The sequence below is a fragment of the Odocoileus virginianus genome, chromosome 2, assembly GCF_023699985.2.
Source record: "Odocoileus virginianus isolate 20LAN1187 ecotype Illinois chromosome 2, Ovbor_1.2, whole genome shotgun sequence".
Lineage (NCBI taxonomy): Eukaryota > Metazoa > Chordata > Mammalia > Artiodactyla > Cervidae > Odocoileus > Odocoileus virginianus.
Window position 1 is genome coordinate 97,506,740 of NC_069675.1, and position 27,486 is coordinate 97,534,225.

Sequence of the window (27,486 nt, forward strand, 5' to 3'; positions counted from 1 at the left end):
GTTAAGTTACATCTTTGGTCTGCTCATTAATAATTAGCCAGAAAACCAAAGCTGGAATGTGATTTAACAAACAGATGGCTTGCAAATTGTCTGTTTTATAACAAACACTGACAGATGAAGAATTTACTAGAAGGAGAGGAAGACATTACAAAAGAAAGCTTTTAAATCTGAAGTCTAAACAAAGAAATACTGGGCCTTTTCCACCTGAGTCTAGAAAATCTAAAAGAGGTCTCAGAAAGGTAAATCATCAACCTCATAAACACAAGTCTGATAAATGTACACCAGCTAAATGTACAGCAAATACACGGCTGGTAAAGCCTAATCTAGAAGGAAATCAGAAGACAAGTTTCTGACAGACTTCTCTGCAGTCTCACTAGGTACTCACTGACTGAAGTACGGCGGAATTTATGAATATAGCCACAGTAATATTCACAGGCATCCTCCAGATGACTCCACTCTAAATCTTTCTTCTCCTCATTGTTTTCAGGAACCAAAAACACCAAATCATTTTCCTTTGGATGAAGCTGTTTAGCTAGTTGACATTCCTCAAGATAAACTGTAAAACAGTAAGAAGTCAGCATTTATTCTAACAGAATAAATTTACATAAGATTAACTAAATAAAGGGATATTAAACCCTTGTACTATGAGTTCAAGCAAGTAGAGAACGCTGGTAGACTTTGTATACACTTCAAAAAGGATGGTCTAAGCCAGTGGGCATTTTCAAATATTGATCACAAAGTATTATAAAGTTTTTCTTAAAAACTGCTACAACACCAAAATAGATGAAGTCATAATATTCAAAAAGAGCTAATAAATTTCCTTTCCTTGAAACTTACCTTAGTTTTTAATCAAAAAATTCTCATTTTTGTGCCCTACTTTCAAAATCCCCAGAGAAAACCTGGAAACAAATCCGAGTACACAGAAGCATTTTGAGCCTACTAGTGGCATTTCAAACAAGGGGAAAGGACAGCAGTAAAATAAATGGGGCTGGGAAAACAGCAAGCTCTAATTAAAAAGTTTAGTACCAACTCTGCCAATTCTCAACAAACTTCCAACATTTTTTTCCTCTAAAACTTACACAGGAATGCAAAGAGACAAGAATAGCCAATGTACTCATAAGGCAAAATAAGCTAAGAGGACTTGTTTACTAAAACGTATTCTTAAAGCTTAACTAATCAAGCAACGTGACATGGGCACTGAGATAGGCAAATGATCCAATAGAGAAAGGCGTCCAGAAAACATCACTGCATTCAACAGCCACTAGATTTATGGCAAGTATGGCACTACAGACCATGAAGAAAGGATGGTCTTTTCAATTAACAGTAGTGGGATAATTACATCTCCATTAGAGAAAAAAAATGAAACATGGCCCCTACATCTTACTTATGCACAAAATCAATTCCAGATTGACAAAACAGTGAAGCCTCTAGAAAAGGGATTGGTAAACTTTCTGTAAAGAGCCAGATTTTTCTTTGCAGGCCACATATGGAGTCTGCTGCATATTCATCATCACCATCTTTTTTTCAAAACCTTTAAAAAATATATAAAAACCTTACTAGTCTAGGGCAATATAAAAACAGGATATGGGTAGATGTGCAAGTTGTTGTTTGCTGGCACCAGATCTAGATGTTAAGATAAAAAAATACACAAATGCACTTGTTATGTTAAAAATAAACTCTAAACAAGAGTTTATTTTTACGAGTGTCATAATGCAAGCCAAAGTGGGAGAATGGTTTATATCCAAATTATACAAAGAACTTGATACAAATCAGTAAGAAAAAGACAACAGAAAATGAACAAGTCTTTTGGCTTCCCCAAAGAGGTTACTTAAGCATCTACTAAATATATGAAAAGGGTGCTCAAGCTCATTGATAGCAAAATAAAACCACAAATGGCCATCAGTACGCACAGGGTAACAGGTTAAATTAACAGCACAATTGATACAAATGTGCTGGTATAAACATGGAACAATGTGACTCCCACACACTGGTGGGGGTGCATAATTTCTGTATAAACTGGCTTGGGATTATCTACTTCAGTTGAACTTATACAATTCATTTCAGGGGACAAGACTACAAAAATGCCTTCACATGACACTACAGACACACGAATGACCACAGTGGCATTATTCATAAAATGCTATGTGTAAAAGAGTTATTAACATAGTAGGCCTGAGGCTTCTGTCCTTAGAAAGCTTACAAGTTGCCCCCTCATTGGCATCTGAGAACTTGGATTTCTAGACAGTTCTCATTCACTGATGACAATGGTGCACTGCATCTAACCTGTTTGCCAAATTCTTTCTCTGTGGTTTATATCAAATATCCACTTTGCTTCTGTAAAGTTATGGATCTGGAATAGGCAGAGGGTGTTGCAGGCACTGAGTCCCTCAGTTTCCCTGGTAGGTAATGTCCCATGTATCATCACACCTCACTAGTGGGACAATTAAGTGCCTATTTGTGTGACTCCAGTGGGAAAGGACTCTTAAAGGTTGCTCCTGGTCTGCTTTAGACTTCACCCACGTGCTTAGTCCCCTTGCTGATTTTGTTTTGTATCCTTTCACAATAAGAAGTCACAGCCATGAGCATGATTATAATTCCTGTGAGTCATTCTAGTGATCTCTGAACCTGGGGTTGGACTTGTGGACTCCTGATACACAGACCAAAACTGATGGAAAAAATGCCCATTAATAGAAGTTCCCTGGTGGTCCAGTGGTTAGGACAAGCCACATGGCTTGACCAAAAAATAAAATAACAATCTCCATCAATGGTAAAACTGTGATGTGGTTATACACTGAAATACCACAGCAATGAAAACAAATACTGAAGATACACACAAAATTGATGAATTACACACATGTTAAATGAAAGAAGTCAGAAACAAGAGAAAACACTATGTGATTCTATCATATAATCAAGATAAATGGCAGATAAAGCAGTTACTTAAACATTAAAAAGAAATATAAAACTACTACAAGAAAATATGAAACTATTTAATTTCTAAAACCAAAATTCGAACAGTAAAGTTTATGAACATAAGAGGATAAAAACTGCCTCAAAAACCAAATGTGAAACTAAACGCAAATAATGAAATAATGAAAGTTATAACAAATGCAGACGAATAAGAAGAAAACAAACTCCCTAACAGAAAAATGACAAATGGTATGCAGAGACAATTATGTGCCCCTTTTCTACCCCCAAGAATATAGAAGACCACTAAAGATTTGGGGACAAAATGTATAACCTCAAATGAGATACAGTTCCCATGTAAAACTGGGGAAAAGTTTAAACTAGCAAATGAGGAGAGATACATTCTTATGTTCTTATGTTAGACGTAACAATAGAATTCTTTTTGGTAGACAGAGGCAATATGAATCAAAAGTCTTAAAATGCATACACTGTGATCCAGGCAAAAGGATTTATTCAGTTTAATAGTGAAAAACCATAAACAATATACATATCTAACTAGAAATTGGTTAAACAGAACTATGGAACATGCTAACAACGGAAAAATTACAAATACTGAAAAGACATTTACAACAGATTAAGTGAAAATAAGTCAAATGTAAGCTTCATGAAGGCAGAATTTTATGTTTTCATCCAAGCTACATATCTGGCATCTAGAATCACACACTATCAGGCAGTACACAGGCAATAAACACTTGCTGAGGTAAGTAAATGAAAAACGGCACAAAATAGGCAAAATAACCCTACCCCCTCACCTCCTCCCCACACCTCACACAGATGAGAAGCAAGTCTAGCAGTAATATATGCATTACTAATTATCCTCATTAAGTAAGACTTTAAACATATTCTACGTAAGATTCAACTTAGGAAACCTATATCCCAGAAAATTCAAACAATTATCCTGTTCCCTCAAAAGAAATCTCTCCGATTATTACATGACACAGCCCAAGTTACTTGAGAAAGAACTTACCCACAAACTCCCAGTATTTTTTATAATCACCAGGAAATTTTCGTAAATGCAACTGATGGAATTTCTCTTTGTTTGGAGAGTTGATCCATTCCTGTGCCACCTTAGCAAAGCAAAACAAGCAAATTAAGAAGGCAAAAACATCTGAAAAATTTTCCAAAGTAAGCAACAACAAAATCCAGAACCTAGAAACCCCAGGTGACAGAAATAGTGAAAATTAACTTCGGACTTCTGGTTTCCAGCTTGGTATGTATGGAACTTAAAAATTACCAGTCCATCCTAACAAGTATAAAAAGACAAAAAGGTGGGTACAGACAATCAAGACTTACCAGAGCAGAAACTCTTAAGCAGAAACCTCCATGCCAGGAAGAAACCTGAACTGGATTTGACAACTGTTGCAGGCTCAGTATAAACAACTCTGAATGCTTAAAAACTCTAGGGCGATCCAGTCATAAGGGATATACCACACTCTGCTGAGTTTCACATCTAGAAGCTCTCACAGGCCCCCACAGCAAATGTAGGAGAAAATTCCCTGTGTCCTTCGGTGGGGGAGGGGGAGTGGCTATAGCAGTTTTGAGGGTTGGGAATTGAAGAACCATTTAAAAATACATCAGAGTATTCTGACCGTGTAAAAAAACTTTCACTGGAGGATAATTGCTTTACAATGTTGTGGTGATTTCTGCTGTATAACCACCTCAATCATCTATTAAATATATATCCCCTCCTTCTTCAGCCTCCCTCCCACCTCCATTCTGACCTTCTTAACACAGCTTTTTTTTTTTTTTTTTTAAACACGGCTTTGATCTATACAAAAACTATTTTAACGAGAGCCAAACTTGCTGGATGACAACGGGTGAGATGGCTGGATGGCATCACCAACCCAATGGACATCAGTCTGAGCAAGCTCCAGGAGTTGATGATGGCCAGGGGAGGCTGGTGTGCTACAGTCCATGGGGGTCATAGAGTCGGAGACAACTAAGCAACTCAAGTGAACTTAAACTTGCTAGGCTTTTAACAGAGCCTAACCTACTTGGGGGAAGAAAACCTACTCCAGCCCATTCTAGTCATCCTGTCTCACCTGAGGAGGCAGGGAGAAACCAAGATGAATGAGTGTGAAAGCCAGAGGCAAAAGTTCACTAAAAGACTGACACCTGGGCTTCCCTGGTGGCTTACAGGTAAAAAAATCCAGCTGCCAATGCAGGAGACATGGGTTAGATCCCTGATCCAGGAAGATCCCATATGACAGGGAGCAACCAAGTGCTTGAGCCACAACTACTGAACCTGTGCTCTAGAGCTCAGGAATTCCAACACACCCTAGAACTTGTGCTCTGCAGTAAGAGAAGCCACTGCAATGAGAAGCCCTTGCACCACAACTAGAGAGCAGCCCCCACTTGCCACAACTAGAGAAAAGCCCGAGCAACAACGAAGACTCAGCACAGCCAAAAAATAAAAAAGACTGACAGCTTATCATAGGACTATGGCAGGCTCTCCCTTCCCCCATACGTCAGTACTATTTACTAAAGGTCTATTTACTGCTGTTCTTTTTATTTAATAGATCAAATCCACCTTACAACAAAAAATAACTGCATTCTCAAATGCAAAAACACACAGTTTGAAGAGACTGAACAAGCATCAAAACTAGTCAGATACAGCAGGAGTATTGGAATTGTCAGACCAACAATTTTTCAAAAATAAAAAACTATTAATTTATATATTAACTTTAAAGGAAAAAGTAGCCCATAAACTAATAGGTGGATAAAGTAATGAATCAGATGTCAATTCTGAAAAAGATCCCAAAGGAAAGGCTAGAGATTAAAAACACTAACAGAAATGAAGAATGCCTCTGCTGGGCTTATTAGAACAATGGACACTGCTAAGGAAAGAATCTCTGAGATTTAGGATGCAGCAACAAAACTACCAAAGCTGAAAAACAGAAAGAAAATGAGGAAAAAAGCCACACCCCAGAATATCCAAGAACTGTGCTACGATGCCAAAAGGTGCAGCATACACATAATGGGGATATGGGGGGGGGGGGGGGGGGCGGGAAGAAGCAGCACCTGAGACTATGATGACTCAGGTTTCCAAAATTAGTATCAGACCCCAAATCACAGATCCAGGAAGCTCAGACACCAAGCAGAATAAATGCCAGAAACTATATCTTTAGGAATCATATCGTACCATATTCACACTTTAGGAATGTGAAATATTAAAGATAGAAAAAAATCTTTAAAGAAGCCAGTGAGGAAAGTAACACCCTATCTATAGCAGACAATATTAAGAACGACATTCGACATCTCTTCAGAAAAATGCGAGTGAAACATTTAAGATGACTGAGAGAAAAAAACCTACCAGCCTAGAATCCTGAATCCTGCAAATTATCCTTTAAAAGTGAAGGAGAAATAAAGATCTTCTCACACAAAATTTGAAGGCATTTGTCACCACTGCACCTATCGTGCAAGAAAAGTTAAAAGATATGCAAAGAGAAGGAAAATTATATAGGTCAGAACTCAAAGCTACATAAACAAAGGAAGACCATCAGAGAATGAATACATGAAGGCAAAATTAAAACCTTTGTTTATTTTTAATTCATGTAACAGATAATGATAGCTTATTCAAAATAATAGCAACAACATATTCAACTATGGATTCAACATATATACAACTACGTGTGTGTGTGTGTGTGTAACGTAGGTCTACGTGTATGCGAAACAAATGACAGCAATGATACATTGGATGACAAGGAAAAATCAGGACTATTTTGTTATTGTAAGGTAGACACACTATCCATGAAGTGTTATCTGAACACAGACTTAGTTGTAAATATATACTACAAGCTCTAAGGCAATCACTAAAAAAAAATTTTTGTTGATATTCTAAGGATAGAGAGAAAATAAAATTTTATAAAATGCTCAATTAAAACCACAAGAGCAGGGACAATAAAAACAGGAATAGACAACAAGGGTAACAAATAGAAAATAGTAGCACGTACAGTTAACATGCTGAAGCTAAAGCTCCAATACTCTGGCCACCTGATGTGAAGAGCTGACTCACTGGAAAAGACACTGATGCTAGGAAACACTGAGGGCAAGAGGAGAAGGGGGTGGGGGTGACAGAGGATGAGATGGTTGGATGGCATCACTGATTCAATGGACACGAATCTGAGCAAACTCTGGGAGAGAGTGAAGGACAGGGAAGCCTGGCATGGGGTTGCAAAGAGTTGGACATGACTAAGCGACTGAACAATAACAAATCCTTTCATCGTAAACGTTTCTATTAATAGCTCTTTTTATGTGAACCTCTGGCAGACAACATTATTGGCCTCTTCGTGGATCACAGCCTTGTTGTGATGAAGGAGCTTATGTAACTAAATGAAGCCATTAACATGCTGTGCAGGGTCACCCAAGAGAGACAGATCTGAGTCAAGAGTTCTGACAAACGGTGGTCCACTGGAGAAGGAAATGCAACACACTCCAGCATTCTTGCCTGGAGAACCCCATGGACAGTTCAGTTCAGTCGCTCAGTCGTGTCCGACTCTTTGTAACCGCAGCACACCAGGCCTCCCTGGTCCATCACCAACTCCCGAAATTTACCCAAACTCATGTCCATTGAGTTGGTGATGCCATCTAACCATCTCATCCTCTGCCGTGCCCTTCTCCTCCTGCCTTCAATCTTTCCCAACATCAGGGTCTTTTCAAATGAGTCAGCTCTTCACATCAGGTGGCCAAAATATTGGAGTTTCAGCTTCAGCATCAGTCCTTCCAATGAACACCCAAGACTGATTTCCGTATGAAAAGACAAAAAAAATGATAAATGAAGATGAGCTCCCCAGGTTGGAAGGTGTCCAATGCACTACTGGGGAAAAGCAAAGGGCAATTACTAATAGCTCCAGAAAGAAAGAAGAGGGTAGTGGAAACAATGCTCAGCTGTGGATGTGTCTAGTGGTGAAAGTTAAGTCTGATGCTGTAAAGAGCAATAATGCATAGGAACCTGGAATGTTAGGTCCACGAATCAAGGTAAATTGGACATGGTCAAGCATGAGATGGCAAGAGTGAACATCAATATCTTAGGAATCAATGAACTAAAATAAAATGCATGGGAATGGGAGAATTTAATTCAGATGACCATTTTATCTATTACAGTGGGCAAGAATCCCTAAGAAGAAATGGAATAGCCCTCACAGTCAACAAGAGTCTGAAATGCAATACTTGAGTGCAGTCTCAAAAATGACAAAATGATCTCAGTTCATCTCCAAGGCAAACCATTCAACATCACAGTAATTCAAGTCTATGACCCAATCAGTGACATCAAAGAAGCTGACCAGTTCTATGAAGACCTTCAACACCTTCTAGAAGTAACAAGAAAGATGTCCTTTTCATTACAGGGGATTGGAATGCAAAAGTAGGAAGTCCAGAGATAGCCACAATAACAGGCAAGTTTGGTCTTGGAGTATAAAATGAAGCAGGACAAGGATAACACAGAGTTTTGTCAAGAGAACACACTGGACACAGCAAACACCCTTTTCCAACAACACAAGAGACAACTCTACACACGGATATAGACATTTCACGAGATGGACATGATGAAATCAGACTGATTATGTTCTTTGTAGCCAAAGATAGAGAATCTCCATACAGTCAGTAAAAATAAGACCTGAAGCTGACTATGGCTCAGATCATGAGCTTCTTATTGCAAAATTCAAGCTTAAATTGAAGAAAGCAGGAAACCACTAGGCCATTTAGGTATGACCTAAATCAAATCCCTTATGATTACACAGTGGTGACAATGAATAGACTCACGGGATTAGATCTGGTAGACTGAATGCCTGAAAAACTATGGACAAAGATTCATAACACTGTACAGGAGGCAATGACCAAAACCATCCCAAAGAAAAAGAAAATGCAAAAACGCAAGGTGGTTGTCTGAGAAAGCTTTAGAAGTAGCTGAGAAAAGAAGAGAAGCAAAAGGCAAGTGAGAAAGCAAAAAATGTACTCAACTGAATTCAGAGTTCCAGAGAATTGCAAGGAGAGATAAGAAGGCCTTCTTAAATAAACAGTGCAAAACAAAACAACAGAATGGGAAAGACTAGGGATCTTGTCAAGAAAATTGGAGATGCCTAGGGAACACTTCATGCAAACATGGGCCCAAGTAAAGGACAGAAACAGCAAGGACCTAACAGAAGCAGAAGAGATTAAGAAGAGGGGGTAAAGGTCAACATGAATCAGCCACAGGTATACCTATGTATATAAAACTCTTGGAGGAAATTATAAAACTCTCAGAGGAACACTCTTTGACATACATCAGAGCAAGATACTCTTTGACCCACCTCCAAGAGTAATGAAAATAAAAACAAAAATAAGTGGGACCTAGGTTAAACTTAAAAGTTTTGCATAGCAAAGGAAACTAAAAAAATGAAAAAGCAAACCCTCAGACTAGGAGAAAATAACTGCAAATGAAACAAGTGACAAAGGATAAATCTCCAAAATACACAAGCAGCTCATGCAGCTCAACAGCACAAAAACAACCCAATCAAACAGTGGGAGAAAAGACCTAAACAGACATTTCTCCAAAGAAGACATACAGGTGGCTAATAAACACATGAAAATATGCTCAACATTGCTTATTATTAGAAAAATGAAAACCAAAACTACAATGAGGTATCACCTCACACTGGTCAGAATGGCCATTATCAAAAAATCTACAAATAATAAAATGCTGGATAGGGTGTAGAGAAAAGGGAACCCTCTTTCACTGTTGGTAGGAATGTAAATTGATATAGCCACTACGGAAAACAGTATGGAGATTCCTTAAAGAACTAGGAATAAAACTACCACATGATCCAACAATCCCACTACTGGGCATATACCCCGAGGAAACCGTAACTGAAAAAGACCTATGTACCCCACGATTCATTGCAGCACTATTTACAATAGCTAGGACATGTAGGCAACCTAGATGTCCACTGACAGATGAATGAATAAAGAAGTTATAGTACATATACAATGAAATATTACTCAGCCATAAAAAGGAATGCATCTGAGTCAGTTCTAATCAAGTGGATGAGCCTGGAATGCAGAGTGAAGTCAGTCAGAAAAACAAATACTGAATATTAATGCATACATATGGAATCTAGAAAAATGGTACTGATGAACCTATTTGCAGGGTAATAATGGAGACACAAACATAAAGAGTTGTGGACACAACGGGGGAAAGAGAGGGATGGACAAATTGAACTGAAATATATACATTACCATGTGTACAATAGCCAGGGGGAATTTGCCGCATGGCTCGGGGAGCTAGGCCCAGTGCTCTGTGACACCTAGAGGGGGAGGATGGGGCGGGTGGTTCAAGAGGGAGGGGACGCACATATACTTACGGCAGATTCATGCTGATGTGTGGCAGAAACTAACACAATATTGTAAATTATCCTCCAATTAAAACAATTTTTTTAAACATAATTAAATGCAGATGGGAGACTATCTCCTCTGAGAAGTCCTCCCTTTCCTTTGCACTGAAAAACATTTCCTCCTTTGCCACTCCTGGACTGGGTCTGTAAGTTCCAGAAGGGCAGAGATTAGGAAAGTACTGCTATTTCCTCTGTATGACCAACATCTAGAACAGTGCCTGGCACAATGTCTGTTCAACATGACATTTACAAGTTACACCTAAATCAAAATGCAGTAAGTTATTTTAGCTGTTCTCTTAACATGGTAAAGAAAGGCAATTTCAAAATCTGGATGTATATGATTAAAACGTATACTTACCGTTTCAAAAGTGTTCAGTAAAACCAAAGGGAAAAACACACTAAAATAATCTCCACAGTCTTGAAACCTGATAGGCACCCGTCTTGTGACAGACTGACACAGACTCAACGGGGGCCCACACTGATCAAAGTTCACAAACATCTCGTATCTCCATTTCAAGACCTCTTTTACGAAAGTATCACAGATGGACTGTGGCGACATGAGAATGTTTACTGGAGAGGAAGTCAAAAAAGATCTGTTTTCCCCAAATGGAACGCTTGAAACTTGCCTGTTGGAGTTATCTGGAGTCTGAGAAGGGAAAACATTGCACAGACCTTTCACTTCAGCCACTGGCTTCAGAGACACCAGAAGGGGAGGCTGTGGTCCTTTCAGAACAGACTGTGCCCCACTTGACTTGTTTTTCAGAGATGATGGGAGGGCTGCGGTACTTTCCAAAGACTTGGAGAGACCAGCAATCCGTGAAGTACTGCTTGAACTAAAAACCTTGGTCGTGGAAGGTCTCGAACGTTTTGATACAGACAGAGGCAAGCCCGGTTTACGAAATACATCTTCATCTGTGGCTTTAGTTTTTGAGTGTTTTGAGCAGTATTCACCCGGGTTTTTCAGAGCTTCAACACAATCTTTGTACTTACATTTTGTGCTACTCAAAGATTCCAACTGAGGCTGACTCACACAATCTTCCTCTCCCTGGACTGTATCTTTTCCAGGAATGACTTCAATGAGTTTATCATTCTCTCTCTCCATTTGTGAACATAAATCCATGTCTTCAGGGTCACGCTGTGTTAAAAATATATTATCTTCCTCTATGTCACTGCTGAATTCAGGCTCTCCCTCTTTCAAAGTTGCCACCTCTAAACGATGAACTGTCAGGTCACCTCTGCCTAGTGGGTCCTCTGAGGTAGGAACAATGACTTCATTTGTTGCTATTCTTCCATTTACCATGACAGGATTACACTGGTCTGCTTTCACGGGTTCTGTTTCAGAAGACTGACAAGTTATTAACTGTTTCCCCTTATTGTTAGCAGTCACTTCGGCTCCTCCATTATGACTATAATCTGACTTACTTGATTCTGGCACAGAACTCTGTGCGGCATGTGGCCCTGCTCGTGTCATATCTGTACTTTGACAATCTAAACGTTCTTGTCTGTTTCGCCGTGATTTGGATCTCATCTGCCTTTGCATCTGAAGGTCTTGACTTGTCAGCAGTTTCTTATTATTTCTGACAGAGAGAGTCTGAGGAGAAATTAACTTCGTCTTTTTCCGGGTATCCACTACTCCAACAGTTTTGCCATGGTCACGCAGCTGAACTATACACTCTAAAGATCGCTGGGACAATTCAAACGCCCTACGAGGGGCCTTTTTCAGGCCAAGTTTCTCAACTGTTGAAGTTGGTTCAGGACACTGGCGAAATTTCTTTGGCGGCACAATAGCAGGAGTTGTTCTACAGCTTATGTAATGGGAACTTTTACTCTGCCCTTTCTTGGTATCTGAATGGGGTTTCTTAGAAGTTTTAACCACTGGAACTTTCCTGACAGGTCTGGAATACGTGCGAGGCTTTGGAGGAGACTTCTTTGGGGAAACCGCAGTGTTTCTCTGAACACTTGAACTGGGAACTGTAGACCTTGTGTCTACACCTTTAAAATCATTTTCACTCAGATTTCCCTTGTTAGTATCAGACTGGTCCTCATTTTTGACAGAAGATGAAGAAGGCCTTAGAGGATCTTCGGCTATAGGTTTTTCATATCGTCTTCTCTTGGGTTTTTTTACTTCAATTTCACAAAAGTTCTCAACAGAAGTACTACTGCTATGTGCTTTTGTGCACTCTTCAAAGTTCTCTGCTACCTTTTTAATGACCTCTTCAGATACATAATCTGTCTCATAACCCCAATCATTTGCAGTATCACCCACATGAGTCAAGCATAGATTTTTTTCATTCTCTTGAGCTGAATTCTTGTCTGGTTTCTCATCTTGCCAAACTGAAAACACTTCACATGGAGTTTCAAACTCAAAAAACTGAGAATCAGATTCCTCAAACTGCAAAAGGGACACTGGATTTTCTTCCTTTATTACCTTCTGTTCCACATTTGTGTTAGCTATTGAAGTATGTTGCTCTGGACATTCTTTCTCAATGCATGCTTTGATCTCTTTCATGTGTTTCTTCAAACCCAGAATTCTTTCCTCATCATCGTCATCGGAATCTGAAATAATAATAACCTGTGCATGGCAGGTTTCCCTGATATTTTGGTTTGCTGTAAAACATCTTTTCTCATCTTTTACTTTCCTTTGTATCTGGGATGAACTTTTTTGAGTTGAATCTGATGGGAACTTAGTAACAGTGGCTTGAGCTATTAAAGATAATCTGTGGAGGTCTCTGTCTACCTGAGAATCTGTTAAGGTGTCAGGCTGTGGACTGCTGCTAAGGTCCTGTTCTCTTAAATTAGAAGAAAACGGATCAGTGCTCCTACTAATTTTCCTATCTCTCAATTCACGACCAGCCACAGGCTCTTTAAAGGGAGATGCTTTCGTCATGCAAATGTTGGTCATTTCTGTGAGTGACACCAAATCTTTGGTATCAACATGAGATTCCTGTATTTGACTACTATTTTCAGGGGTAGAGAAAATATCTAACTTTTCTTTCTTTACTTCTTTCTTTCCCAGCAGTAAACAGCTTTGAGATTTTTGTTCTCCATTTTTATCATCCAGAATACCATTTGGGACTAAAGGAGGATTGCATATGTTTCCACCTCCTTTCTGACCTCCTGTATCTTTCTTTGAATAGAAACTCTCAATGCTAGACACAGTCAGGTTTTCCTCTAAACTGATACTTCTCCTGTGTTGCTTTTTTATTACATGTGACAACTTAGCACACACTCCATCTTTATGTGTCTTAGATTTTGCTCTTGAGCTTTTGCCAAGACCAACATCCTTTAAAGAGAAGTCCTCATTAGAGGCAGACACTTTTTCCAGGGAGTCTGTGCTAGAAACAGTCAACAAGTGCCTTGATATTATTATTCCTCTGTCAAATACTTTTTCTGGACCATTTCTTAAAGTACCATTCTGTGGGGTATATGAGGAATTCTCTTTTACAGATTTATATTTCCCTGTACTTATTTTAACTTGATTTTGAACTCTTTCACAGGCAAGGTTTTTACTACTCAGCTTCAAACATGACTCAGCTGAGAGGTGGTCTTCTAGTTTCAAATCTTTTATATAATATGGCTCTTTATTCTCTTCTATGGCATTATTTGCTTTGCTCAAAATACTCTCTTGCACTTGATAAGTATCAGCTTTCATCGGTTCTTTAGAAAATGTTGGGCTGGAATTTTCCAGACAGTGCCCATCTTTTTCAGACTTCTTCCCCATTTGTTCACTTTCTTCTTTATAAGATGAAGGAGGCGTCTTACATGCAGGATTCAGATCCACAAAAGTGCTACACTGAGGTACTTTGAATTTTATGTTCCTAATAATTTGCTTTAAACAAGTTTGTAGCTCATGGGTTTCCTGACTAGTCAACTGCCAACCTAAAGATAAATTTCCTCGCAGGAATAAGTTGAGCTTATCCCAGAACCGCTTACAGAGTGTCTGTTGCCCAAGCTGATAGCCTTCTTTCAGGAGACTTCTAATCAGCTGCACACAAGCCAGCTGCACAGAGTTGGAGGGCATCGAATGCAGGGACAGGGACGATATCATTGCTGTGCCTTTGGAACAGTTTCCAGATGACTTCTCAGAACTCCGTGCAAACGCTGTGGTCGGGAGCTTGGCACACTTCACCACAGCCTCCACCCACTGCTGGGAACTAACCCACAGCAAATGTAGACATTTTTTATTTCTATGCAGTTCAATCACGGACACCAAAATCAGAAGAAAAAACTCAGTGACTTTGTCACACACAGCATTTGTCTGGTTGAGAACATCTTTGACTTCAGAGTATAGATGGTGAATAACCTCCACTATGTAAGCCACACCCAGATCCTTCAGGTCCATGAGGGACTGCACGAAAGGGATGAACCACAGAAATGTGCTGTTATGAACACGCATGTCCTGACCAATATCTGACTGGAGCACGTTAGCTAATGTTTCCATTTCTTCATACATGTTAGGACAATAATCGGGGCAAATGGCTGATCTCCACCCTGAATCCTAAAATGAAAGAGATACAGACATTCAGATAAACAAGCACCATTCATGGTTGCTTGACACACAAGTTGTAAACAAGAAAACATACTGCTCAATTGTCCTGTTATGGTACACATATACGGACCCCCAAGAAATTGAAAACAGTTCAATTTTGAGGCTAAAGTTTCATGAAAAGGTTAAATTTACAAAACCTCCATGCACTCTGAAATTCTTTCCATCAGCTCGTTACGATTTTCAGTCATGTGATTTATCTCCCCCATAGCATAAACATTCCACCCTCCCTAACCATACCTAAAAATTTCAAACTGTGTCCATTTTTCCCCAGGCACCACTGATCAGAAAAATTTTATGCAACAGTTGATTCAGAATAGCTATATACCATAAAATCAGCACTGCAACTGATCACTTTACTGTCTACACTATATAAAGGCACTACAGTATCATCTGAACTCTAAAAATGCTTTATACCTTTTTGGTCTTTTCAGGATTGTAATTGTATACAATCTGGCTGCAAGTCACCATATCATCCAAATATGACTCCGGCTCTAACTTGGTCCTTAAAAATATTAAGAATAAATAGAAATTACTGAACTAAAGGTGGAAAAAATCCTGTCAATTAATAGACTTCCTTATGCAGACTGTTTGATATCCTGACACAGGAACTGAACAAACCTCATAGAGCTATTCCGTATATGCTGGATCTCTCTATTGTAGCTCACGTTGTTTATAATGGTTTGAAATGCTTCAATAGGATCAATAAGTTGACCCCAGACCTTAGATCCAAGGCGATCCAGAATCACCATGAAACAGTGTAACGCTGGCCAGAAAGGATCCACACTATCATCTGAAACACAATGGAATAATTGCCAAATTAAAAAACAATTTAAAAAAAGTACTAAAATATATTGAGAATTAAGCACCCTTTACCTGGGTAGCAACAAAACTGAAAGCAAAGCAGGAAGTAATTTAAGCACTGCCAACTACAGGTTTTAGAAAGCTGGCAAACATTTAAGTAGTGTTTGCATTTTTTTAAAAGCAATACACCTTGGTTAAGAAATTTTTTCATGTGATACAAACTGAGATCGTCTAGATAGATAAACTCAACTTTCTCACCCTGTTTGCCACACCTTTAAGAATCTTTCCTACTCTGCTTCTTCCAGACCTTTATATTCTCATCCTTCAATAAATAGCAGAAGTGAGGAAGAGAGAAGTAAGAAAAACTTGGTATCTCCAGATCTAAACAAAGTCCATGATACAAGAAATCCTGAATTGTCTCATCTGGCTTGTGTACGAGATTGAATCCCTGAGGCACCAGACAAGCAGAGATACACTCTTTTCATCCACGCTTGTCCCAATGTGGCCTTATTATTTCCATTCCATCCAACTGGCAGGAATACCCACTACTCCCGTACTCTGGCACCCAGTCGCTTCCCCCTTCTCTCTGTGCAGTGGCAAAACAATGACCCGCTCACAGACCTTGAACTGTTCCTCACTGTTTCCTAAGGAAATTTAAATTTCTCAGTCAGGCACTCATGAGATCTTACTCTGTTCTTCTCAGATTTATTTTTCCATACTAGAGATACACCATCTATAGGAAAAAAAAGGATCGCTGGCTTTTCCCAAGTAAGAACTAGAACAGCTTCACTATTAGTACCACCAATCAAAAGAAAAGAAAAAAAAAAAAACCTTCCTATCCTTCCTTACAGTTCAGCTCAAGTATCTCCCCCTGCAGCAAACACTCCTAGTCATTTGACCTTCCACAGTACTCTATGGAGTAAGTGGTCTCACTCACACAATCTCTGACAACCCAAGAACTTTCTGCTTTATTTTCTTCAGGGTTCTTAGACTCTACTTTAAAAAAATCATAGTCATTTGTGCAGAACTTCTCATATACTTTTTTTATCCTACACTGCAGCTATCTTTTGTCTAGCAAGCTCTCAAATATGAAGTCATCAGTAAGGTAAAGACAATTACAGAAAGTTTCCTAAAGAGGTGACTCATTCTGAAGCATGTTAGGGGAGCTGGATTAACAGAGAGAACAGAAACACACGTGCAAAGCACTGGGAAAGAAATGAACAAATTACGTAGTAAATTCTGGTAAGTGAATTAGTAATAACTTTGATCAGAAATAATCTCACAAGAAAATACATGTGATCAAAGAAATAGTAACAGTTACATATTTCTTTTAAAATTCTCCACAAAAGAATTTGTATCTATATCGAAGTTGCCTAAAGAGAAGTGAAAGTGGGTAAAAAATTGTATTTTCACAGGATTTAGCATGCTTAGTCTTTGCTGATTTATTCCTTCATAAAGAAGGTTAAGATTAGAAACACTAGTACAGACTCTCACTGATAAGCCTGATAAAACCAAGCTGGCCTCCACTAACAAATACAATTTTAGACCCTATTTATTAGGCTATCTGAGTAGCATTGTCCAAGGGAACTTTCTGTGATGATGGAAATGGCTCACTGTCTGCACAGTTTAATATAGTAGCAGCCAGGCACATGTGGCCACTGAGCTCTTGAAGTTATAGCTAAAGGGACTGAAAACCTGAGTTTTTAAGTTTCATTAGTATAAATTTAAATAATCACATTTGGCTGGCAGTCACTGTGTTGGACAGTGTAACCACAGAAAACCGAAGTGAAATGAAAAACCAAGCAAAAGTGAGATGGTGGGACAGCAGAAGCTTTCTGCATAAATTTACTATCACATTATTAGAAATTCACCTCCTTTAGGTTCTAGTCTAGTCTTCATTCTACTACCAATTGGGTATTACAACTTGAGAAAGTAAGTTAACATCTCTGGGCTTCAGTTTCTTATGAAAATAAGGTGCTGAGTTAAACTCTAAAGGTCCTTTCCAATTTAACATTCTGAATCTGTGACAAAAACCATAAAGTGTTCATTCTTTCCTCTCTATCATACATCCAAATTCTTACAGTGACTCTAGCAATTTTAAAGTGCACCACCATCACAAAATTCAGCAAGTTTATTACCATTTGATTGCCTCTCCATGGTGTGAAGTATTGACTGCATAAAATCATTCTGTTTATCTGAGCCCAGCAACAGTGAATCCATGGCTTGTTCCTCAAGAATGGTCAGCAGCATGCAAATACCTGTAAGACCACATACAGTTTGCTTGAACTGATTACATTAACACTGTTCTAAAGTCTTCTCTGGTTTAGTTGGCAGAATAATAACATGGCAGTAAGATGAAGCAAAACATAATCCAGTGCCCCAGACACTGAAGTCTGAGACATTCACATACAACTGCTCCCAAGAAGAGAACTTTAGACTGAATAAAAGGGAAAATGCTATGAACTTTATTTAAAAGCAATTTCCCAAATGACTACACACAATTTAATCTCATAAAATCGAAGATCCCTTAAGTTTTGAGATCATCATATTTCAATCACTGCCAATTATACGCATGACTAAGACTCTGAATCAATGAACAGAACTATTTTAAGTTCAATATAGAATTTGTTGAAAACCAAAGTTAATATCTTTTTCTGCCAGGAAATATTTTACAGATAAGAAAAGAGGTATTAAATCTCCTTTATTCAATAGATCAAATTCTATTAAAGTCAACTGCTATGCTAATATTTTGTTACATCTAATACTGCCTTAAATAAAAGATCTGCTTGCCATACTTCAAAAGATACTTGTTACACAGATGATTTCTAGGATAAAAAGTGTTTAAAAACAGATGTTATAATAATCAATTTAATGACAGAACAAGAACTGGAAACTATGAAATCTTTTATTTAGCAATCCTGATCAGATTACCAAATAAGATGACTTCTGCTGGATAATCATACTGGATCATGTCAATGTATGGCATAAACTAACACAATATATATCAATTATCTGCCAATTAAAAAAATAAATAAAAGTGCCAGATTATTGTAGGCTTTAAAAAAAAACACTACTGGAAAATACTAATTGTTATTCGCACAGCAACAATACTCACCTAACCAATAGTTTTTGTAGTTGGCAGTATCATACATGTGTGAAGGCAGAAGAACCAGTTTACCCTTCTCAAGGACAGAAGAAGTATAAATGTCTGGGTTTTCTAAAAGTCCCAACTCAATAACTTTAAAAAGGCAAGTCAAAACCTCCTGTAAGTCATAGTAATCATCTCTATCCACCTTCCCTAAGTTTCTTGCAGTCAGGATAGCCCAACGCCGAACCTAAAAGCATAACACATTCATTACTTCATTCAGTGAACAACTGTCTATATACAGCAAGAATCTATCTAAAATAGGATTCTCTACAGGTTTTAAAAGACACAAGATATACCAATTATATGTCAAAATCTTAAAAAATCACCATGCTGTACACCTTAAAATTGTACAGTGCTGTATGTCCATTATATCTCAATAAAACTGGAGAAAGAAAAAACCATCATACAGAATAAAGTACTTCAGTAAAAATATATTATTTTCAAAGACATTTTAAAACCAAAAGGAGGTGATGACTGAAAAAAACCAAAACATAAGAAAGACATTAACTATAATCAAATTCTGAACAACACACAGGGGTTAGGAACACTGACTTTCTGCATAGTTGAATATACCAATATAACTTAGTCACCAGCCTTTCCATATCCAAGATTCTGCATCATGGATTCAACTAACCTTGAACTGTATATTACTAAACTGCTGTTTCTGAGTCACTCAGTCATGTTCGACTCTTGTGACCCTATGGAATGTAGCCTGCCAGGCTGCTCTGTCCATGGGATTTCCTAGCAAGAATACTGAAGTGGGTTGCCGTTTTCTCCTCCAGGGATCTTCCAGTCCCAAGAATCAAACACACGTCTCCTGCTTGGCAGGTCTTTACCAATGAGCCACCTGGGAAGTCCATGCATTAAAAACAATCTGCATATAAATGAACTCGGAGTTCAAACCCATGTTGTTCAAGCGTCAAATTGTAATGCGGTGTGTGAACTGTATTTGATCCTGATTTGAACAAACTAACTCCAGTAAAGCATTTAGAATAACCATTTCCATTTACTTAACTAGAAACTAACTAGAAACATGATATTTATTATCGGTATGTTGATATATTTTTTAAAACCCTTACCTTTTAGAGACACATACTAACATTTTATGGATTAAATGCTCTGATTATCTGCTTCTGTATGTTTGTAATGTTCCATATTAGAAAGTTTAAAAAAGGAAAGAAACAATGAAAAAAGAAACCAAAGGTCACCGCTACATGGCAATATAGCATAGGAAAGTGATTTTAAATTTCTTCTGAGATACAAATTTATTGACCATAACCAACCTTAAAAACTAAATAAAACACTGTGCATCCTTCATAGTAAAATTATTTTGTGAAATGTTGATATATGTATATGCATATATGAAATGTTACATATGCATATACATGTGTTAACTCAGTGAAAAACATTTTTATCAATACTTATCAAGTATGGGCACAAAAGTTTGAAAAACAGAACTAATGGACAAAAGAATGAGCTCTATGTCAACATACTTTTAAGCTACAAAAACAAATACAAAGGCATCACTGAGTCTATACTAATAATAAAATAGATGAATGAATGAGAGAAGGGAAATTGGCTCTTGATTACAGTATAATCCATGTCAAGTACTGACTGGTAATTGTGTAAACTGCTGGGGTTGAAATTATTTTGCAATCTTAGAAAAATTGGCTGAAGGAAGAACCATTAGGTAATGCTAAATTTAGGAGAAAATTATGGAGTAAGGTAGCTATGTGATCTAAAGTAAGAAATGTAATTGCACAGTGAAGAAACTGTGGAACACCTCAACTGGATGATTAAATTAGCATCACCATGAGAGGCCAAATCATATGGCATGCCTGTACTTCTGACACCCTGAGGACATAACATCACTTATATAGTACATTCCAACTGGAACACACAACCTGAGTCTAACAAGGAGCAACATCAGGCAAACCCAAAATGAAAAGCATTCTATTTTTTGAAAATGGAAGGGAAGCAGAAGTTAACTATTCTTCAGGAATTTAACTGTCGTAAAAGACAAAGAGGACTTTCCCGCTGGTCCAGTGGTTAAGAATATACTTGCCAATCCAGGGGACACAGATTTGATCCATGGTCAGCAAAGATCTCACATGCCACAGAACTACTAAGCCTGTGAGCCACAACTACTGAGCCCATGCACCCTAGAGCCCACACATTGCAACTAGAGAGGAATTCCCAACCAAAACTAGAGAAAGCCAGCACGCAACATGAAGACCCAGAGCAGCCGAAACAACAAAAGCAAAAGAACACAAGGCGGAGGAAATGTTTCAAATCAAAGGAGACTGATGCACCATGCTGTTGTTCAGTCACTAAGTAATGTCTGACTCTGCAACCCCATGGACTGCAGCAAGTCAGGCGTCCCTGTCCTTCACTATCTCACAGAGTTTGCACAAACTCATGTCTACTGACTCAGTGATGCTATCCAACCATCTCATTCTCTGTTGCCCTCTTTTCCTGCCCTCAATCTTTCCCAGCATCAGTGTCTTTTCCAATGAGGCAGTCGGCTCTTCGCATCAGGTGGCCAAAGTATTGAAGCTTCGGTTTCAGCATCACTCCTTCCAATGAATATTTAGGGCTGATTTCCTGTAGGACTGACTGGTTTGATCTCTTTGCTGTCCAAGGGACTCTCAAGAGTCTTCTCCAGCACAATTCGAAAGCAGCAACTCTTCCGCGTTCAGCCTTCTTTATGGTCCAACTCTCACATCCGTATCTGACACTGGAAAAACTATAGCTCTGAAGTGATGTCTCTGCTTCTTAAACTGTATCTAGGATTGTTATAGCTTTTCTTGCAAGAGGCAAGTGTCTTTTGACGGCTGCAGTCACCACCCACAGTGACTTTAAAGTCCAAGAAAATGAAATCTGTCACTGTTTCCACATTTTCCTCCATCTAATTGCCATGAAGTGATGAGACCAGGTGCCATGATCTTAGTTTTCTGAATGCTGAGTTTTGAGCCAACTTTAACACTCTCCTCTTTCATCACGAGGCTCTTAGTTTCTCTTTGCTTTCTGCCATTAGATCGGTATCATCTGCATATCTGAGGCTGTTGATATTTCTTCAGGAAACCTCAATTCCAGTTTCTGATTCATCCAGTTCAGCATTTTGCATGATGTACTCTGAATATAAGTTAGATAAGCAGAGTGATAATACCAGCCTTGACGTACTCCTTTCCCAGTTTTGAACCAGTCTGTTGTTTCATGTCTGGTTCTAACTGTTGCTTCTTGACTTGCATACAGGTTTCTCACAAGACAAGTAAGGTGGTCTGGTATTCCCATCTATTTTAATAATTTTCCAGTTTGCTGTGATCCACACAAAGGCTTTAGCGTAGTCAATGAAGCAGAAGTAGATGTTTTGATCTAATGAATGTTGCCAATTTGACCTCTGGTTTCTGCCTTTTTTAAACCAGCTTGTTCAACTATCTGGAAGTTCTCAGGTTCATGTACTGCTGAAGCCTAACTTGAAGCATTTTGAGCTTTACCTTGCTAACATATGAAATGGTAGTTCAAATATTCTTTGGCATTGCCCTTCTTTGGCTCTGCAATGAAAAGGTGACCTTTCCCAGTTCTGTGGCTACTGCTCAGTTTTCCAAATTTGCTGACATATATTCAGTACAGCACTTTTACAGCATCATCTTTTATGATTTTAAATAGTTTAGCTGGAATTCCATCACCTTCACTATAGTGATGCCTCCTAATGCCCAATGATTTCATACTCCAGGATGTCTAGCTCTAAGTGAGTGATCACACCATCGTGGTTATTTGGGTCATTAAGACCTTTTCTGTCTAGTTCTTCTGTGTATTCTTGCCACCTCTTCTTAATCTCTTCTGCTTCTGTTAAGTCCTTGCTATTTTTGTCCTTTATTGTGCCCATCCTTGCATGAAATTTTCCCTTGGTATCTCCAATTTTCTTGAAGATCTCTAGTCTTTCCCATTCTATTGTTTTTCTCTATTTCCTTGCACTTTTCACTTAAAACTGTCTTGTCTCCTGAATGTTCTCTGGAACTCTGCAATCTGCTGGGTTTATCTTTCCTTTTCTCCTTTGCCTTTCACTTCTTTTCTGTTATTTGTAAAGGCCACCCCCAACAAACACTTTGCCTTCTTGCATTTTTCTTTGGGATGGTTTTAGTCACTACTTCCTACTCAATGCTACAAACCTCCTTCCATAGTTTTTCAGTCTACCAGATCTAATCCCTTGAATCTATTCATCACCTCTACTGTATCATCATAACCACAATATTTGAATGGCCAAGAGGTTTCCCCTACTTTCTTCAATTTAAGCCTGAGTTTTGGAATAAGGAGTCATGGTCTGAACCACAGTAAACTCCAGGTCTTGTTTTTGCTGATCGTATAGAGCTTCTCCAACTTTGGCAGCAAGGAATATCTATCAGTTCAGTCGCTCAGTCATGTCCGACTCTTTGTGACCCCATGAACCGCAGCACACCAGGCCTCCCTGTCCATCATAAACTCCCAGAGTCCACCCAAACCCATGTCCACTGTGTCAGTGATGTCATCCAACCATCTTGTCCTCTGTCGTCCCCTTCTCCTCCTACCCTCAATCTTTCCCAGCATCAGGGTCTCTTCAAATGAGTCAGCTCTCCACATCAGGTGGCCAAAGTATTGGAGCTTCAGCTTCAATATCAGTCCTTCCAATGGACTCTCAGGACTGATCTCCTTTAGGATGGACTGGTTGGATCTCCGTGCAGTCCAAGGAACTCTCAAGAGTCTTCTCCAACACCACAGTTCAAAAGCATCAATTTTTCGGTGCTCAGCTTTCTTCACAGTCCAACTCTCATATCCATACATGACCACTGGAAAAACCGTAGCCTTGACAAGATGAACCTCTGTTGGCAAAGCAATGTCTCTGCTTTTTAATATGCTGTCTAGGTTGGTCGTAACTTTCCTTCCAAGGAGCAAGTGTCTTTTAATTTCATGGCTGCAAACACCATCTGTAGTGATTTTGGAGCCCAAAAAATAAAGTCAGCCACTGTTTCTACTGTTTCCCCATCTATTGCTCATGAAGTGATTGGACAGGATGCCATGATATTAGCTTTCTGAATGTTGAGCTTTAAGCCAACTTTTTCACTCTCTTCTTTCACTTTCATCAAGAGGCTCTTTAGTTCTTCTGCCCTTTCTGCCACAAGGGTGGTGTCATCTGCATATCTGAGGTAATTGATATTTCTCCCGGCAATCTTGATTCCTGCTTCCACTTCCTCCAGCCCGGTGTTTCTCATGATGTACTCTGCATGTAAGTTAAATAAGCAGGGTGACAATATACAGCCTTAACGTACTCCTTTTCCTATTTGGAACCAGTCTGTTGTTCCATGTCCAGTTCTAACTGTTGCTTCCTGACCTGCATACAGGTTTCTCAAGAGGCAGGTCAGGTGATCTGGTATACCCATCTCTTTCAGAATTTTCCACAGTTCATTGTGATCCACACAGTCAAAGGCTTTGGCATAGTCAAGAAAGCAGAAATAGATGTTTTTCTGGAACTTTCTTGCTTTTTCAATGATCCAGCAGATGTTGGCAATTTGATCTCTGGTTCCTCTGCCTTTTCTAAAACCAGCTTGAACAGCTGGAAGTTCACAGTTCACATATTGCTAAAGCCTGGCTTGGCGAATTTTGAGCATTACTTTACTAGCGTGTGAGATGAGTGCAATTGTGTGGTAGTTTGAGCATTGTTTGGCATTACTTTTCTTTGGGATTGGGATGAAAACAGCTTTTCCAGTCCTGTGGCCACTGCTGCGTTTTCCAAATTTGCTGACATTATTTATAATCAATATGATTTTGGTATTGACCATCTGATGGTGTCTATGTGTAGAGCAGTTTCTTGTGGTGTTAGAAGAGGGTGTTTGCTATGACCAGTGTGTTCTCTTGGCCAAACTCTTAGCCTTTGCCCTGCTTCATTTTATACTCCGAGACCAAACTTGCCTGTTAGTCCAGGTTTTTCTTGACTTCCTACTTTTGCATTCCAGTCCCCTATGATGAAAAGGACATCTTTTTTGGGTGTTAGTTCTAGAAGGTCTTGTAGAAACTTCTAGGACAAAGGAGAAGCTGCAAGGATATGGCAGGAGGGCTGCAAACACATTAAAATCAAACCCCAATCTCACCAGGTGGCAACCCACAAACTGGAGAACAATTAACATCAACGAAGTTCTCTCACTGTTGCAAAGGTTCTAGGCCCCACATCAGACTTCCCAACCTGGGCATTCGGCAAGGACCTGGAGGAAAAGATCTCTTGAAGAGCACAAAAAAACCACTGTGTTTACCAGGGCCCAGGGGAAAGAAGCAATGACCCCCACAAGAGATTGAGCCAGACATGCCTTGCATGTTTGAGGGTCTCCAGTGAAGGCATGGGTCGGTCGACAGAGGCAGGGGCACTGGGAGCAGCAGACCTGGGAGGCACATCTTGGCATAAATCCTCTTGGGGGCAGGCTGCCAATAGCCAGATGGTAAAGCATCTGCCTATGATGCGGGAGAGACCCAGGTTCGATCCCTGGGTTGGAAAGATCCTCTGGAGAAGGAAATGGCAACCCACTCCAGTCCTCTTGCCTGGACAGAGGAGCCCAGTAGGCTACAGTCCATGGGGTCACAAAGATTAGGACATGACTGAGAACTGACTGACTTCACTGACTTTACTTCAGAGCCCACAGCCCCATTACAGAGCCTACAGACTCCATGATTGGGTTGCCTCAGGGCAAGCAATTAACACAGGGAGGGAGCACAGCCCCACCCATCAGCAGACAATTGGATTAAAGATTTACTGGGCATGGTCCCGCCCCTCAGAGCAGTTTTCCTCATAGCCAGTTCAGCCAATCCCTTCCATCAGGAAGCTTGCACAAGCCTCTTATCCTCATTCATCAGAGGGCAGACAGAAGAAGCAAGAATTACAATCCCTCAGATTCCAGAATGAAAAGCCACAATCACAGAAAGCTAACCAAAATAATCTCAAGAGTATGGGGGAAAATGCTACTAAGTACAGTGGATCATATGACACAACTGGAAAACAGGCCTTACTGTATCAACATTAAATTCACTGTTCACTGAAGTTCATAATATTATGATAATATACTTATTCTTATGAAATATACACCTTAAAAGGTAAATGGTCATGATATATGCAATCTACTCTCAAATAGTTCAGAGAACAAAAAAGCTTTGTAGTTAACTAAAAGCAAGAGATAGAGCAAAGAGAGTGAAATGTTAACACCTGGTGAATATGGATAAAGAGTATACAGAATATTTGCTACTTTTTTTACTCCTGAGAATTTTGCTTTAAATTATTTCCAAATAAAATTTGTAAAAAAGCATAAGGACCCTACAGTCAGGTTGAGTGTTAGTCGCTCAGTTGTGTCCAACTTTTTGTGTCCCCATGGACAGTAGCCCACCAGACTCCTCTGTCCCTGGAATCCTCCAGGCAAGAATACTGGAGTGGGTTGCCACTCCCTTCTCCAGGGGGACTCTTCCCCAACCAGGGATCAAACTCAAGTCTCCTGCATTGCAGGCAGATTCTTTACCAGCTGAGCCACCAGGGAATCCCAGTAGGGGAGGGACTTGCCCTAAGTCCCACAGTTGGCAAATGATCCACCCAGAATGCACACCTGGGTCTATGACCGCCCAACCTGAGGCCTCTCCCACAGGCTACTTTATGGAGTCAGGTTGCCTGTACACAAATCCCAGTCACCACAAACTAGACTATGTAACTGTGGATAAGTCTCCTGACTCAGTTTCCTCACCTGTAAAATAAGCCTATAATGAAGAATCCAGTCACTCCTGGCCCTGAGGACTCAGTCCCGAAGCCTGCAATGGCAGGACCAGGTCCTGGTTGCTCAGCTGGACCAGCTTCCTCTACTGGTTTGTAGCTTTAAGAAAGCCAGTCCTAGACAGCCGCTGGTGGTGCTTTCTGTCAATCTTCCTTCACAGGAAGGAAGGCCCCAACTCATTTAAGCAGAGGCCTTGACTCTGGGTCTACCCTAGCGTCGAGTATACTTGTAATTCCTATTATCCTGCACAAACTCAATCCCCTGCTACCTACGCCAGCCAGGCCTACAACTTTCCACCGCTTATCACTTTGTGCTTGTGCCCCCTTACTGTTCAAAGGAACATTTACTTCTTGAATTGTGTGATTATAGCTTTTCAAATTCCTCTGTTTTGAATTTTTTCTATCATTGTTAGGGTTTAGCACAGAAGAGACTGAAATTCATCACCATTTTTCTTGAAACACCATTACCATGTTCTTTCTTTGCCACTTAAAGGCTCTTTACTGGTCCTCCATCAGCAGAGCTGCCCTGCAAAGCTTTTGTCTTAACACTGTAACTCATGAGGCCAAAGTGCACAGACCCACAGCACAGGCTGCCTCACCACATGAGATAAATCTGCAAACCCCAGCCATCAGCTGAACGTCAGGTTCCAAAACTCTGGAGTTGCTCTCTGCTTCTGTTCTACCTACTGCTCTGATTCTTACGTTCCTCCTGTCCAGCACCTAGCAACTAGGTGTCCTCCCCCTACCCCATCACCTTTTAAAAACCTCATTCACTAACAAAATAATTTCAAAGGTTTTAAGCAGTATTTCCATGTGCTTGGAGTGGGGAAGGCTGGCAAGAAAAGCAACAGAGAACAGTCCTTCATTAGCTCAGGTC

The 27,486-nt window shown here is 39.5% G+C and overlaps 1 protein-coding gene across 6 annotated transcripts in view; it reads right to left on the reverse strand.

Moving 5' to 3' along the window:
• SETX (senataxin) overlaps window positions 1-27,486 on the reverse strand; it is an 87,770-nt gene that overhangs the window by 27,218 nt on the left and 33,066 nt on the right. For 5 of the 6 annotated variants that reach the window (XR_011483387.1, XM_070454885.1, XM_020910999.2 and 2 more), the window contains 7 exons: window positions 18,800-19,019; window positions 17,823-17,942; window positions 15,502-15,673; window positions 15,298-15,385; window positions 10,693-14,832; window positions 3,935-4,034; window positions 386-556 (listed from right to left, as the gene is read on the reverse strand). Coding sequence is in view for 5 of the 6 variants with exons in the window: in XM_070454885.1 (XP_070310986.1) it covers window positions 386-556; window positions 3,935-4,034; window positions 10,693-14,832; window positions 15,298-15,385; window positions 15,502-15,673; window positions 17,823-17,942; window positions 18,800-19,019 (5,011 nt within the window). In the remaining variant the exon portion in view is untranslated. Of the gene's footprint in view, window positions 1-385; window positions 557-3,934; window positions 4,035-10,179; window positions 10,298-10,692; window positions 14,833-15,297; window positions 15,386-15,501; window positions 15,674-17,822; window positions 17,943-18,799; window positions 19,020-27,486 lie in introns of those variants that run through there. The other variant, XM_070454894.1, reaches the window with a different exon arrangement.